Below are 14390 nucleotides of genomic sequence, written 5' to 3'. Positions count from 1 at the left end.
GAATAAAAAAAGATTCCAAATTCGAATCGAAATAAAACTCGAAGGACAGCTGTAGGGAATAGTTTCAAGCCATAAAAATCCCACTAGCTTGAACCCCACTGTGATCATACACTAAAGTACGGTGGCGTCCAAAAGGGAAGAAGATAGAGCAAAAGAGTCACCAACAAGTTTTTAAGGAACTTGTAAACCGTTCACGAGGTGAAGGTTAAACCCCTTAACGATCCAAGAGATCGTACACTCCATAAGGTCATGAACCAAATAAGGGTTCGGGGATGAAGGTACAAATCCAACCTAAAAGAGATTGAACCTGCCCTAATAATAGGCCTCTACTTTATTCTGCTCGTATTCATGTGCGCTTTCTAATTAACATACAATCAATAGGATTAACCCTAAACCTGTTTAATCTATGTTGGTTGAACTTAATGCACAAATAAATCTATTACTGGCGATCACTTGAATTATAATCACAATTAACCTAACAAGATTATTAATTATCTTATTAAGCGTGATTGCAAATACCAATTCCCTTTAAACATGCATAAAAGGTGATCAAGAAATAACAATATATAAAATATATATCAAGCAACATAATAAATAATCATTATCAATCATAATCATAAATATTAGAAAGAACATAGGAAGCATCATACTCTTAATCACGCTTAATATTAGAAACACCCTAGACATGATACTAGGAATATCATAATAACAATATAAACATGATGTCTACATCATAAAATCAATAAAATATATAAAGTACTTACTTGGACTCCTCGTACCTCTTTCTAATTACAAAATACACACGTTAGTAACTTCAAGGAAAATAATAAATCAAAACAATTAAATTAAATAATTGAAATAGAGATTTGGTACCAAACCCTCAAAAATTAAAACCTTTCACGTCTAGGGCGAAGGCAAATTCGAATATGGCTAGGTGTATCAAGATCTTGTGAATGCGGAATTTTGTGTTAAACAATAAAGTTTTTAAAGGAATGAAAGATTAATGATTCATAAACTAATTTGTTAACGATTGAAGATTGTAGATGATGAAGGAAAACGAAATTTTAAAACTTAAGAATAAAAGAAGTGGTGAATGATAGATGGTAATCCGTTCTCTAAAACGGAGTTTATTAATACGATATTTATAGAGAAAATCAGCCAAAAAAGATAATTTATCAAAACAGAGTCTGAAGATCACAAAAACAACTTGGCGCCAGCCCTGGCTCATTGGCGCCAGGACCAGTGGCTAGCGCCAGGCGCCAATGGCTGGCGTCTGGCGCCAATCCTGGTTCCAGGCGCCAAGGCCTAGGGTTGGACGCCAAACCGGCTTTTAATACGTTTTCGAAAATCTGATAAAATTCCCGCACTGGAAGATAAAATAATATAATTTCAGTCGAAAATGCTATTTGATCTAATTAAAACTCTAAAGAATCCTAATTGAAGTAAGAATGATAAAAACCTTCTAGAATGTTCTAGAAGACCAAAACCATTCCTAATTACATTAGGAATGATAAATCATATTAGGCCCTCCCCTAGATCATTGGGCCGTACTTAAAACTCAAACCGGGCCCAGTTTAGTAAATTGGCCACAAATTCCTCAATATTCATCGGAAATGGGCTTATAATATATCGTTGGAAAGGTCTTTGCAAGCCCCGTCCAACTACACCACTATTGGACCCATATCATGGACCATTCAAACTGGATTGGCTGTTTTCTTAAAATAAAGTTTTCAAAAACAGGGAGAAGAGAAAAGAAAAGAAAAGAACTAAAACTTTCCGCAACACTAGACCTTTCCACACTTTCGTTTCATTCGATTATCATTCGACGTGAAAGGCACTCATCACTGGGTTTGGTTTTTGGGAGACCCAAATGGGTGTCTACAACAACAGTTATTGCGGATTTTGTTTTTATCATATCTTTTGATTCAGAAGTCCAAACAAGGAATATAAAATGTCGTTAGAAAGCTATTGAAGTCTACTTTCTAACACAATTGGAATCAGATTAAAATATTATGTAGATAAACATATATAGCCAAAATAGGGGAAGGGTGTCAGTTATGGATAGAGTTTCATATCTCATTCATATCTTTTTCGTTATAGCTCGGATTTAATATTATAATATATCATTAGAAAGATAATTTCAAAATCTATCCAACCATATAAAATTTGGATAAATATTATAAGGCACAAAGATAATATTTAACTGTCTTTGAATATCTTTAAATTCGAATAGAATTAGGATTTTTAAAAAAATTGAAAATTTTATAAAAGGAAAGTTTTTATTTAACTCAAATTCTTTAATCTTATCTTTTCAAAAAAGATAATTAAGATCTTTTAGAAAATTATAGAAGATTCTAATTGATCCTAATTAGTTTAGGAATAGGATTAGACCATTGGACCCACCACATGATCATTGGGCCGTAGTTAAGATCCAGTTCGAGCCTAGTTTTGTATTTTGGCCATAACTTACTCATTATTCGTCGGAATTGGGCAATATATCGTTGGAAAGGTATTTTCAAGCCCCATCCAACTATACCATTATTGGACCCATATCATGGAACAAACTAAACTGGAATTCATGTTTTGCATAAATAGGGTTAGAAAAGAAATATTTTCAAAAACAGAAAGAAGAGATATTTTAATAAAAACATCCTCATCACTAGAATTTTCATACTTTCGCTTTTTTCGATAATCAAATGACATAAAATTTATTCATCACTAGGTTTGGTTATGGGGAGATACATACGGGTGTCTACAGAAAGTAAGTTTGAATGGGATGAAAATTGTGGACAAGCATTTCAAACTCTTAAAGAGCGTTTAACACCTGCATCTGTTTTAACCATACCTGATGGATGTGATGGATTTGAAGTATATAGTGATACTTCAAAGAATGGATTAGGGTGTTTGTTGCAACAAAATGGGAAGGTGATAGCTTATGCTTCTCGCTAACTCAAATATCATGAAGTCAATTACCCTACACATGATCTTGAAGTTGCGGCTGTAGGGTTTCCATTGAAGATTTGGAGACATTATTTGTTTAGAGTAAAATGTTAGATCTTTACGGACCACAAAAGTCTCAAGTATATCTTAACTCAAACGAATCTCAATATGAGACAGAGGCGTTGGTTGGAATTGTTCAATGACTATATTGTGAACATAGAATACAATGTAGGGAAAGCAAATGTTGTTGCAGATGCCTTGAGTAGGAAATCAAGTCATGGTGTGAATGCTTTAATCGTGCATGACGAATTATGTGAAGATATAAAGCGTTTGAACTTAGAGGTTGTGAGCTATGGTAAAGTAGAAGCAAGGTTGAGTGCTCTTTCACTTGGGAGTTCATTGTTGGATGAAATTAAAGACAGTAAGAAAGGTGATGAAGGAATCCAATTGAATAAGGAGAAAATGAGCCAAGGAAAGAATGTAGATTTCAAGATCCATGATGATGGAAGTTTCAGTTAGAAGGAAAGATGGTGTATACCAGAAAAGTGTGAGGATTTAAAGAGAAAAATCATGGAAGAAAGTCATAATACTCCATATTCTGTGCACCCAGGAGGGGATAAGTTTTATAAGGACTTGAAAATGTTATATTGGTGGCCAAATATGAAAAGAGAAGTAGCTGAGTTTGTTAGTAAATGCTTGACTTGTCAAAAGGTCAAGATTGATCAGAAGAGACCTATGGGAAAGGTTCAACCTTTTGAGATTCCATGATGGAAATGGGATTAGATATCCATGGATTTTATCACAGGATTGCCTAGAACAAAAAGTGGCAATGACACTATTTGGGTGATTGTAGACCGACTTAAAAAGTCTGCAATATTTATTCCAATAAAGGAAACATGGAAGAAGAAACAATTGGCAAAGGTCTATGTGAAGAATGTAGTTCCACAACATGGAGTGCCTACGCACTTCATCTTTTATCGAGATTCAAGATTCATGTCCAAATTTTGGCAAAAGGTTCAAGCAAACTTGGGAATAACCTTGAAAATGAGTACTGCGTTCCACCCAGCTACATATGGACATACTGAAAAACCAATAAAACCATGGAGGATATGCTAAGGGTGTGTGCCTTGGATTTTCAAGGAACATGGGAGGATCAATTGGATTTGATTGAGTTTTCTTACAATAATAGCTACCATGCTAACATTGGCATGGCACCTTTTGAAGCATTATATGGTCGAAAGTGTAGAAGTCCTGTGTGTTGGAATGACTATAGTGAGCATCTTGTTATAGGAACAGGGTATATTGAGGAAATGGTGAATAAAGTGAAGTTTATTCGTTCAAGAATCCAGGCTGCACAAGATAGGCAGAAAAGTTATGCCGATTTGAAAAGGTGAGATGATGAGTTCAATGTGGGTGATAAAGTCTTTTTGAAAGTATCACCTACAAAAGGAGTGATGAGATTTGGAAAGAAGGGCAAATTGAGTGCCAAGTATGTAGGTCTTTATGATATTTTGGATCGTGTAGGCAAATTTCTTACAAATTGGCATTACCTATGGAATTTGAGAAAATGCATGATGTATTTCATATCTCTCAATTGAAAAAGTATGTTCCTGATTCTAAGCACGCGCTACAACTTGAATCGATTCAATTGGATGATACTCTAACTTATGAGGAAAAGCTTGTGAAAATTTTGGATTATAAGGTGCGTAGTACATGCGAAAAGGATGTGAAAATTGTTAAAGTTCTTTGGTCAAACCAAGAGTATGAGGAGGCTACTTGGGAGGCCGAGGATGATATGAGAAAGAGATACCCTGAGTTATTTAATGAGGTGAGTTACGAGGGCGTAACTCTTGTTCTTTAAGGGGGATAGAATGCGTATAATTTCGCGCTTTTTGCCCTATTTCATGCTATTTTGTGGTGTTTTTATACTTTTAACAGCTATTTTATTATTCACGTATCTAGTGAAGTGAGTAAATTGGGTGGTAATAAGGTAATATTGTCAATATTATGACACGATTGGAATTCCAACAAGATAATTTTGAAAAATTTGAAATGTCTTTATGCAAAAGTTTTACAATTTAAGGGATTTTGTGCTAAGTTTCGGGACGAAATTTCTTTTAAGAGGGGTAGATTGTAATCCCCCAACCCGTATTTTTAAATATTTTATAAATGAAAATTTATTTTATTTATAATATTTATTTTTATTTTTCCGGATTTATTTTAAAAAGTTTCAAATTATTTTGGGTGGAAAATTATTTTATTACATTATGGTTTTTATGAACCATCATTCCAATACAAATAAAGCCTAGCCCCTTTCATTATTTTGGCCCATTATTTTTATATAATAAAATTACAATATTAGCTTAGATTTGTACCCATATACGAACTAATATACATCTGTCCTTAAGTTGTTATCCCACTTTCACAAAAATATGAAAATTTATTTGATTTCATTTTACTTTAGAAAAATTTATAGTTCGTAATTAATTTTTTAATATATTTTTAGTGAGTAGTAGGAGTTTTTATTTTTTTAAATAATCATATAAATATTAGAGTAATTAGATTAAATTTTCCAATATATGTTATGTATACTATAATAGAATGATTTTGTTCTTATAAACGTTATATAATTTTAAGATTTATATAAAGTACGCTACCAAAAGATATTTTTTTAATTAAAATAAATTTTATTGCCAAATGATGAAAGTTGGAGAAAAAAAATTGATATTGATAATATTATAATAATCTTGGAAAATAATATATTACAATACCTTATTTTTAATCTATGTTAGTATTTATTTAACTAAAAGTTTCCTAGTATATAAAATATATGTAAAAAAAAATTGAGTATAATGCGATTAAATATGCTGTTAAAATGGAATGAACTATTATTATAGTTTATAAAATGAATGTCATTAAAATATCGCCAAAAAAAAAGGAAAGAAAAAAAGGCGGGAAAATTTTTAACTAGGAATTGATTATGTTTCGCCTTTAGTATAGGTTGATAGATTATTTTTAGTATCAAATTATATTTTGATGGTATAAAGATTATAAATTTCATATTGTATTTATGTTATAAATTTTCAGATTTTATGAATTATAAACCTAGGGTTTCAATTTATTAAAATTGGGATTTTAGGGTTCTAATGAGCAATTAAATTGGGGATTTGGTTCCTATTGAATTTCTAATGATTAATTAAGCATAAAAACATGTTTTTAAGGGAGATTTAAGAACTTTCAATCTGAATTATATTGCTGGAAATTTGGTTAAGTATTAATTTGTGATTATTGGTTGTTTTCTAGGAGGTGATTATTCCCTAAGAGACTTTTAATTGATTAAAAGTGGCACAAAGGATTGTTTACACGAGGTACGTACATGTCTACTTCGTTGTAAGTAGTATCATGTATAGAAATCAAAAGAAAAGAACTTAGTTTCATATTTAGAGAACACTTGGATGGAAATTGTTTGGTTATACATTTAATTAATTCATGTGCTTATGTTTATGAGACATGTTTTGGTGAATTGACTATGTTCAACAATTTGGACAATTTGGAAGTTTAATGGAATTAAAGGTCAATTAGTGATGCGATCACCATTGTCCTAAATAAGATTAAAAGTGAATTGATATATGATTGTTATGTATGGTCTACTTGAATGAGTCGGCTATTAATTAAAATTGTAATCACCTAATGTGAAACATGGATGAGCAATCAAACTTTGGAAAGTGTGCACTTCTAGAGTATTGACAATTATGGGTTGGGATATACGGTGGTAGCCCGTGGCTTTTCGAGGCTTTTTTTTTAATCAACATGTCCTCTTCTCTTTTGGAATTTACATTTTTTTTAATATGAAAGTTAGATGGGATCCTGGACTAATGTTGTGAGAATGGAGTCGCGCCCATTCTAGCATCGTGCTAAACTTTTATTTTAAATGGTCATTTGGGACCAAAATAATTTGGTGGTTTGGACAACCTCATCTATTGCTTACTCCAAAATTAGATTATTTAAATTAAATATAAAGAGTCAAGTGTTCGAAATGGATTAGAAAGTATGTTGAGTCAATTGAATTTTTTAAGTGTGGAGTCTTGGTTAATGAATTCATGTTGTATGTTTATTTATTTTTAATTAGTTGAGCATGCTGGGTTTTGTACGTTTTAGCATGTATGTACTCAGCTTTGCTGATTGCGTGATTTTGTGTGTGTTTTCTTTTGGTCATGGCCTTCACCTTTCAATGACCTTGTGATGATCCAATTATTACACTTGTATTATTGGGGAGCAGTATTGCACAGGTTAGCTTGATGATGTGAAGTTCGGGGATTTGCATACGCATTGTCAAGGGATTGGTGTGATTGAGAGTATTCGTTTTTTGTGTTGAACTTATTTATGTTTTACTATTTCAGTTATGTTTTGGGATTTTGAATATTGGTTTGGTTTTAATAAGGGCTTTTATGGTTCCTATTTGTAAGATTTGACTTATTGGTTTTCTAAATTATATTATTTTAAGATTTAAGTTGGATTTCCGCTGCAATACTTTGATAAAGCCTTAACGTTTTAACACGTGACGGTAACATGCCAATAGTTCTCCTCTATTTATATTTAATGTAAGTGGTTTGGAAAAGGGAGAATTATTAGGGTGTTACTATTCTCTCTTACCTTCGTCTTTGACCTAGCTTAGGCACCCAAATCGAAAGCATTTGAACGTTACCGTTTCCTTGGGTTCGATCCTTGACTTGCCTCTATATTCGTATTTAGGTTTGTTAAGTGTTTATAAATTTAGTTTGACCGAGGGAAAATTAGATAACAACCTAGTTTTCCCCTTGTCAGCCTGATGGTTGTCATAAATTGCACCCATTAGATGAGTATTTAGGTTGTTTTCATCCTCTTTTCATAGCTTTCTTGCTCAATAAATGCTTAGTTTTATGCTTTGTTGCTTAGTTTTACCTTTCCTCTCTTATTTTGTAGTTTATGTGTATTTCGTTGGTTTTCTAGCCTTTTCTCCTTTATTTTCTCTATTTTCGTGGTTGTAGGTATTGTACGAGGTTCGAGTCTTGATATTGGTGTTCCACTAAGGTGGAGGTAGCTTTTGGAACAAGCTCATTCCATTTGGAAAGCTCAAGATGCAAGGAAGTGGAAATTCCAAGTCTTGGCTCTTACGCTTGCATACTGTGCTACCATTAAGAAGTGGTGTACCCACTAATCAAGAGCATTAGCTACTGCAAAAGTCATGCGACCTTAGCGAACGCACCAAGCCGCGAGAATCTTGAAGGAACCCAGCTAGGCGCGGGCGCACCTAGGGGTGGCGCGACCGCACCTAAGGGTGGTGCAGGTGCATCCCTTGCGTGCACGGGCGCACCACCCCTGCTGCCCGGTTGCGCCTTCGTGGGCATTTTATGCTCGGTTTTTGGTGTTTTTGCGCCTTTATATATATCTATGTAAACCCGGTTTTTGGGGTAAGTTTAGAAACAAGTTTCATATTAGAATTAGATCATATTCTTAGATTAGTTGAGAGCTTCTCTCTCAAGTTTTAGGGTTAGTTTTAAGAGTAGATTTTAGAGAGAGAAAGTGAGGAATTTCAATGGTGATTGAGAGATTGAAGATTCAATGGTGACAATTGTATTAGAGATCTTCTCTATTATCAATGAGCATTTCTAACTCTATCTCATTTATTGTTTTGATTTGTTTATTCATGTTTGTTTGATTTGATTTAATTGGATTTTGATGTTTGATCTTTGATTAGTGTAATTGTTCTTCATATTTTGTTGATTCTTGATTCCTCTAGTTGTTTGTTGATTTGATGATGTTGTTAGAGTAGTTTCCTTGCTAAGTGATGGTGAAGCTTATATTATGTGATGGATTGATGTAGATTGGGGGAAATTGATGGAGTTTATGATGTGATTCAATTGGTTAATTGATTATGTGCATGTGTGTCTTTGATTTAGGCTTGATCACCCTAGTTATTCACACTAGATTGCATTCTAGGTTCACATTGATACGGACCATTGATTTGTGGCTTGCATTTACACGATTGAGGTGTCTTATGATGTTTCCTAGCTAGAGTTTATCGTAGTTGACGCTCGATAGACCTCTAGGAGAATAGCTTGATATGCTCTTTTGGTTGCATAATTGGTTTTCCCTTGCATCACTCGACTTACTTAACTTCCTATCCCAATTTGCTATGTTCATTGCTATTATATGTGAATCCTAATCCCTAGCACTTAATTTGTTCAGTTTCTTCGTTTAAGTTGTTGTTAGTGTCGCCTTTTATCCTTAGACTTCGACCTAGCTTAGGCACATAATTGAAAGCACTTAGACATTACCTTTCCTTTGGGTTCGACCCTTGACTTACCTCTATACTTGTATTTAGGTTAGTTAAGTGTTTATAAATTTTGTTTGGCTTAGGGAGGATAAGTCCAACGACCTAGTTCACCCCTCGTCAAAATGGCGCCTCTGTCTTGAGACATGTATTTCTATCATTGGACACTGAGTATTGCGTTTCGACAAGCGAATTGTCGAGAACTTTATTCCAATTTCGAAAGCCGAAACACTCTTTTGTCATCTTTTCAAACTTGTCAAAATCAAGTTAAAATTTCAATGACATATCGAGGGACTTTAGACCAACGATGACATGATTAGGAGGACATCATCCCCTTTAATCCTTTTTAAACCGACTTCTTCTAATTACATGACATCACCAAAAACATCTTTACTTGTAATAGTGTTGTACAATAGAAAAGGATCAATATAGATTCTTTAGCGCGTTAAGATTAGAAAGTACTCTTTTCTAAACTTGACAGCTTTTTGTCTCAAGCATTTAGCGAACCAAGGACTATTTTGACATCCTTAAACATTTCTTAAAGATTCTTTTTTCTTTTAGAACTTCGCAAAAAAAAAATTCTCGAATTATTTTCATGGCTACTTTGATCCTCGTCTATCCTAGATTCGATCAAAGAGGTGGCTAACTGTAGACATCTACTTTATCCTCATTTCACGACAGGAAGTGCAATGACGATAAATAAAACCATCTTCGTGTTAGATTAACGTGAAGAACACTTGTGGATTACTAATTGAATTACAAGAACATAAAAATAAGCTAACCTAACCCAAAAGAAAAAGCATTAAAGTCCAATAACCTACGCCTAATCATAATTAGGCTAAAGCCCAAGCTTAAACCCTAATAATGACAAATTTAGAGGCGCCTAGGTTAAATTTGATACTGCCGTAGGTAAATTGATGCGTGCCATTTATTGGACTCTTAGGCTAGGTTTTCTTCTTATTTTTATGATTGCTTTTAGTCTTTTATGTCGTGTTTTTAGGGAATAATTTTGATTTGAGTGTTTGTGTGTTAGTTTAGAGAAATGCGTGCTTTAAATTGTTTTCTTATTACTTTATTCATTTCTCGGCCAGTTCTCTCGCTTCTCCGTTTCTTTGACTTATTTTGTAGGTGTGTCGAGTTTCCCAGTATTTAATTATCAAGGAGGAAGCTTGAACGCATTCAAGGAGGTTGATGGAGCTAAGTTTGGGAATCTAAACATGCAATTTAAGCTAGCTCTGCAAGCACAAGGACCTTGGAAGCAATGCTTTAGTTTGGAATGTTCAAGTGCTTGGAAGATAAAGGAGGTGCCCTTCTCACGAGCATTGCCTCGAGTGCACCAATGATAGGGATGCTCGGGAGTGCGGAGATTGATCGAGCAAGCGAAGGAAGCAAGGCCACGAGCAACAAGTAGGGGTGCGCGTGCGACATAGGTGGTGCGTGCGCACAGAACCAGCTATGCGCGCACGCAGCCTGGGTGGTGCGTGTGCACAGATCTTATGTGGCCTGCTGTGCATGCGCACAGAGAGGTGGTGCACGCGCACGGAGAGGTGGTGCACGCGCACGGTTTGCCCTGTTTCCCCTCGCTCGTTTTATTATAAATTAGCCTTGTCATTTTTATTTTAGAAGATAAATTTTTAGATTAGCTTGGAGAATTTCTCTCTTTTATCTTAGGTTAGGTTAAGAGCTTCTCTCTCTAGTTTTTAGCGATATTTTGGGAGTAGTTTTAAGAGAGCAAGTGAGGTATTTCAATGGTGGTTTGTGAGATTGAAGATTCAATGGTGACAATTGTATTGAAGATCTTCTTAATCAATCGATGATAATTTCTCACTGTATCTCATCTTTATTCCTTTGTTCAATTTCATGTTTGTTTGGTTTAATTTTGATGTTTGATCCTTGATAGTGTAATTGTTCTTGATATTTTATTGATTCTTTAATTCTTTAGTTGATTGTTGATAGATGATGATTCTTGAGTACTTGTTTGGCTAGGAAATGGGTGAAACTTGTATAATTGATTGATTGTGATTAATTTGGGAATTGTATAAGTGATTAATGAAGGTTTGCATGCGTGTAATTCGATTAGGCCTTGAGAATTATGCTAGATTGCATTGTAATTGCTAATAACACGACCAATTGATTTAGGAATTGCAATTATTGATTGGTTTAGATTGTGATTCTCTTAGTTTGTTATTGATAGTGCACCCTAGCTTAACAACTAGGAGATAGCTATTTGATTCCAATTGATATCTCTTATCATTAGTCTTAACAACCTTTGATTGGCATGATCTTCCCAAGTTGTTGCAATTGACATGATTACTTGTTGATCCCCATGTAGACACCTATTATTGGCCACTTGTCCCGAAAGGAAGTGCGATGATGTTACAAATATCCGTTCTTCATGTTAGATCAAAGTTGAAGTGTTTAAGGACTATGAAAAGCATTATAAAGTAAGTTAAAACTCATATTTGAGACCAATTTATTTTATAGACTTGTTCGATTACTAATTAGGCCTAAAATGTGTTGATACATGTTTAAACTTGATTAATAACGGACCAAAATGCGTCAAACGCAATGATAAGATCCAATGAAACTTACATTGTTGAAAAATAGAGCCAAACAGGTAAACCAACCATAAAATTACCATGCAATACCTATACAGATGGATAGCCCTTTCAAAGAGCTTTCCAACGGTATATTATAAGCCCAATTCTGAGCCAAAACAAAGAAGTTATGATCAAAACAATAAACCGGGCCTAAAACCCACACCCTTGTACTCCAACGGCCATAACATTTTATACATAACATATTTTTACCTAATTATAGAAGCATTGGAAATTAGACATTCATAGCTTTCCAATGATATCTCACACGCCTTAATGCAACTTCGCAATCAAAAGTTATGGAAGTTTTAAAAACGCGTTTTCGTATAAGGCAAACAGCTAAACAGCGCAACTCAATCAGTTGCACGCGCGACTCAGAGAGTTGCGCGCGCGACTCAGAGAGTTGCGCGCGCGACTCAGAGAGTTGCGCGCGCGACTCAGAGAGTTGCGCGCGCGACTCAGAGAGTTGCGCGCGCGACTCAGAGAGTAATGGCGCGGCTCTAAAACCTTAAACCTAGATCCCTACTTCTGTAAATAGGGGTCTTCGTTCAGAATTAAAACCCTAGTATTCTCAAAACCTTAATTCTCAACTTCACTTACTATCATACTACTTTTTCTTCTCTCTTCCCAAATACTTTCAAACCCTAATTGATTCCATTGAAGTCATTGAAGGTAGGAAGAAGAAAGAAAGTCCATAAACATATTAAAACAGAGATTTAATATAAAAGAAGAACGGTTAGTTTCCTGAGCACTTAGATAAATCACTTTTCTTTTATTGTTTAAATAACTTTAACTGATTAATTAGTGTTGTTTGATCACATTAAACATACTATAAATTAATTAATTCACATAGTACTCTATTGTTAATCAATACTAGAATTTGACTAATTAACTGTTGTTTTATCACTTAAGAGAAGGCAAATCTTGTTTATTTATCACGAATATTATTAAATAAGAATAACGACCTTTGCAATTTAATTCCTAAGTGATTAATGCTTGTAAATAAAATCAACTAACTTAGTCTTTAGGTATCATGTTGCATATATTGTTTGGTAATGAAATTGTGAAAAAGGAAGAGCTATTAGAGGCCGTACTAGGGCTAAGATAGCGATTCCCCTTAAAAGGGAACGTTATCTTAGTAACCTCGCTCCCGAACTCATTTCTGGTTTATGTACACCAATTTTGGCACGGGTAAACTTATGATTCTTGCTAATTATTCCATGAACTTCACATGGAAGAAAGGCATGAACGAGGTTTATGTGTTTTCCTAAAACTCATTGGCGACTCCTACTTGTTTCTTACAAAAAAGCGTGATGAGAGTATCATTTCTAATTCAAGGTCTCCCAAACAGTAAGGAATTCAAATCCTAATACACCATAACAAGTGTAAAGTCCTAGTTGGAATTCATGTATACATATGCTAGGGGATGTTTCTCATGTTTATTTTAAGCCCCAAGGTTTGCATTTTTAATTTGTGGAATATTGCATATATTTATCATGAATTGTTTGATAAAGTAACGTAATTAATTATCTTGGTAAATAATAGGAAGTGGTATTCTTCCGTTTGTCATTTAAAGTTATTAAGATGGTTTGTAATAAGATTTGCATGACATTGATTTCACAGCATAAATAGCGTGTTCAAATCTGTAAATAGAGAGAAGTGAGGATGTCCTGGCTTTTTTAAGCCCCCAATTTGAGGCAAAGAGCGGAAAAATTATACTATTTTTGAGTATTTTAGTTGCCAAATGGGAGGGATCATCCCGACATACCCCCGTTTAAAATAAATAAACAAAAAAGACAGATTTCTATAAAAAGGAAGGGGAATCCAACTTTCCCATAGAAGAATAAAGAAAGAAAATTAGACATGTTTTCGAAAAGCAAGGATTATTGACTTAATATTTGAATCATCGTGATGACTTGACAGTGAGGTATACGTCGGATAGTGATAACGATCATTTTTTTTTCATGTAGCGATCATGTTCAATCAATATTCCTCGCTTAGAGAAGATGAAGATATCCCACATAGGCGGACATTTTAGTTGCTCATGACAAGTGAAAAGACCAATTCTCAAGAGTTGTAAAAGGCATCTAAAGTTGACGTCGAGGCTGTCGATATATCAAATCAATTTATTGTGTTAATTCTTTTTCTTTCTAGGCAATGTATATAGAACCTGAATTACCTTGGTAATAAATGGCCCTATTATTAAAAGAAAATAAGATGATGGTTTAAGTGATAATCATCTCATTTTTCTTTGGCAAAAGATATGGAAAACATCGAATTTAGTGTGATTCGATTGCTTTACTAACATGATGTAATCAAGCCAATGGCTACCGAATCATCCATTTTTTTTTATATATGATCTTGTAATCATAACTCAACACTTCATGCATTTTATATATGGGCATGACTACTTAATAGTAGGTCCATATGTGCAAAGGCCTAACATTGGCCATATTTTCATGGAATCATGATTTTGGTATATGGTTATGGTCTACCTCAAGGAGGGCCTTTCCAAGGTCGTAACATGGCTAAGCTTGGGG

At 34.2% G+C, this 14390-nt stretch overlaps 1 protein-coding gene across 1 annotated transcript; it reads left to right on the top strand.

The window, feature by feature from the left end:
* Positions 1-4040: 4040 nt before the first annotated feature.
* On the top strand, positions 4041-4902 carry LOC110739015. Its single transcript, XM_021919470.1, has 3 exons — positions 4041-4330; positions 4465-4768; positions 4879-4902. The coding sequence occupies exons 1-3, from the start codon at positions 4041-4043 to the stop codon at positions 4900-4902; spliced, it is 618 nt and encodes a 205-aa protein (XP_021775162.1).
* Positions 4903-14390: the final 9488 nt, after the last annotated feature.

This window comes from Chenopodium quinoa, unplaced genomic scaffold, assembly GCF_001683475.1.
Source record: "Chenopodium quinoa cultivar QQ74 unplaced genomic scaffold, ASM168347v1, whole genome shotgun sequence".
NCBI lineage: Eukaryota > Viridiplantae > Streptophyta > Magnoliopsida > Caryophyllales > Amaranthaceae > Chenopodium > Chenopodium quinoa.
This window is presented reverse-complemented; position numbering and strand designations above follow the sequence as displayed.

Excerpts from the sequence above, each read along its gene's own strand:
- LOC110739015 (XM_021919470.1), top strand. The coding sequence starts at position 4,041 with ATGGAGGATATGCTAAGGGTGTGTGCCTTGGATTTTCAAGGAACATGG. Across the intron at positions 4,331-4,464 it reads AGTTATGCCGATTTGAAAAG|GCAAATTTCTTACAAATTGG; the intron begins GTGAGATGATGA and ends TGGATCGTGTAG. Across the intron at positions 4,769-4,878 it reads ACCCTGAGTTATTTAATGAG|CTATTTTATTATTCACGTAT; the intron begins GTGAGTTACGAG and ends TACTTTTAACAG.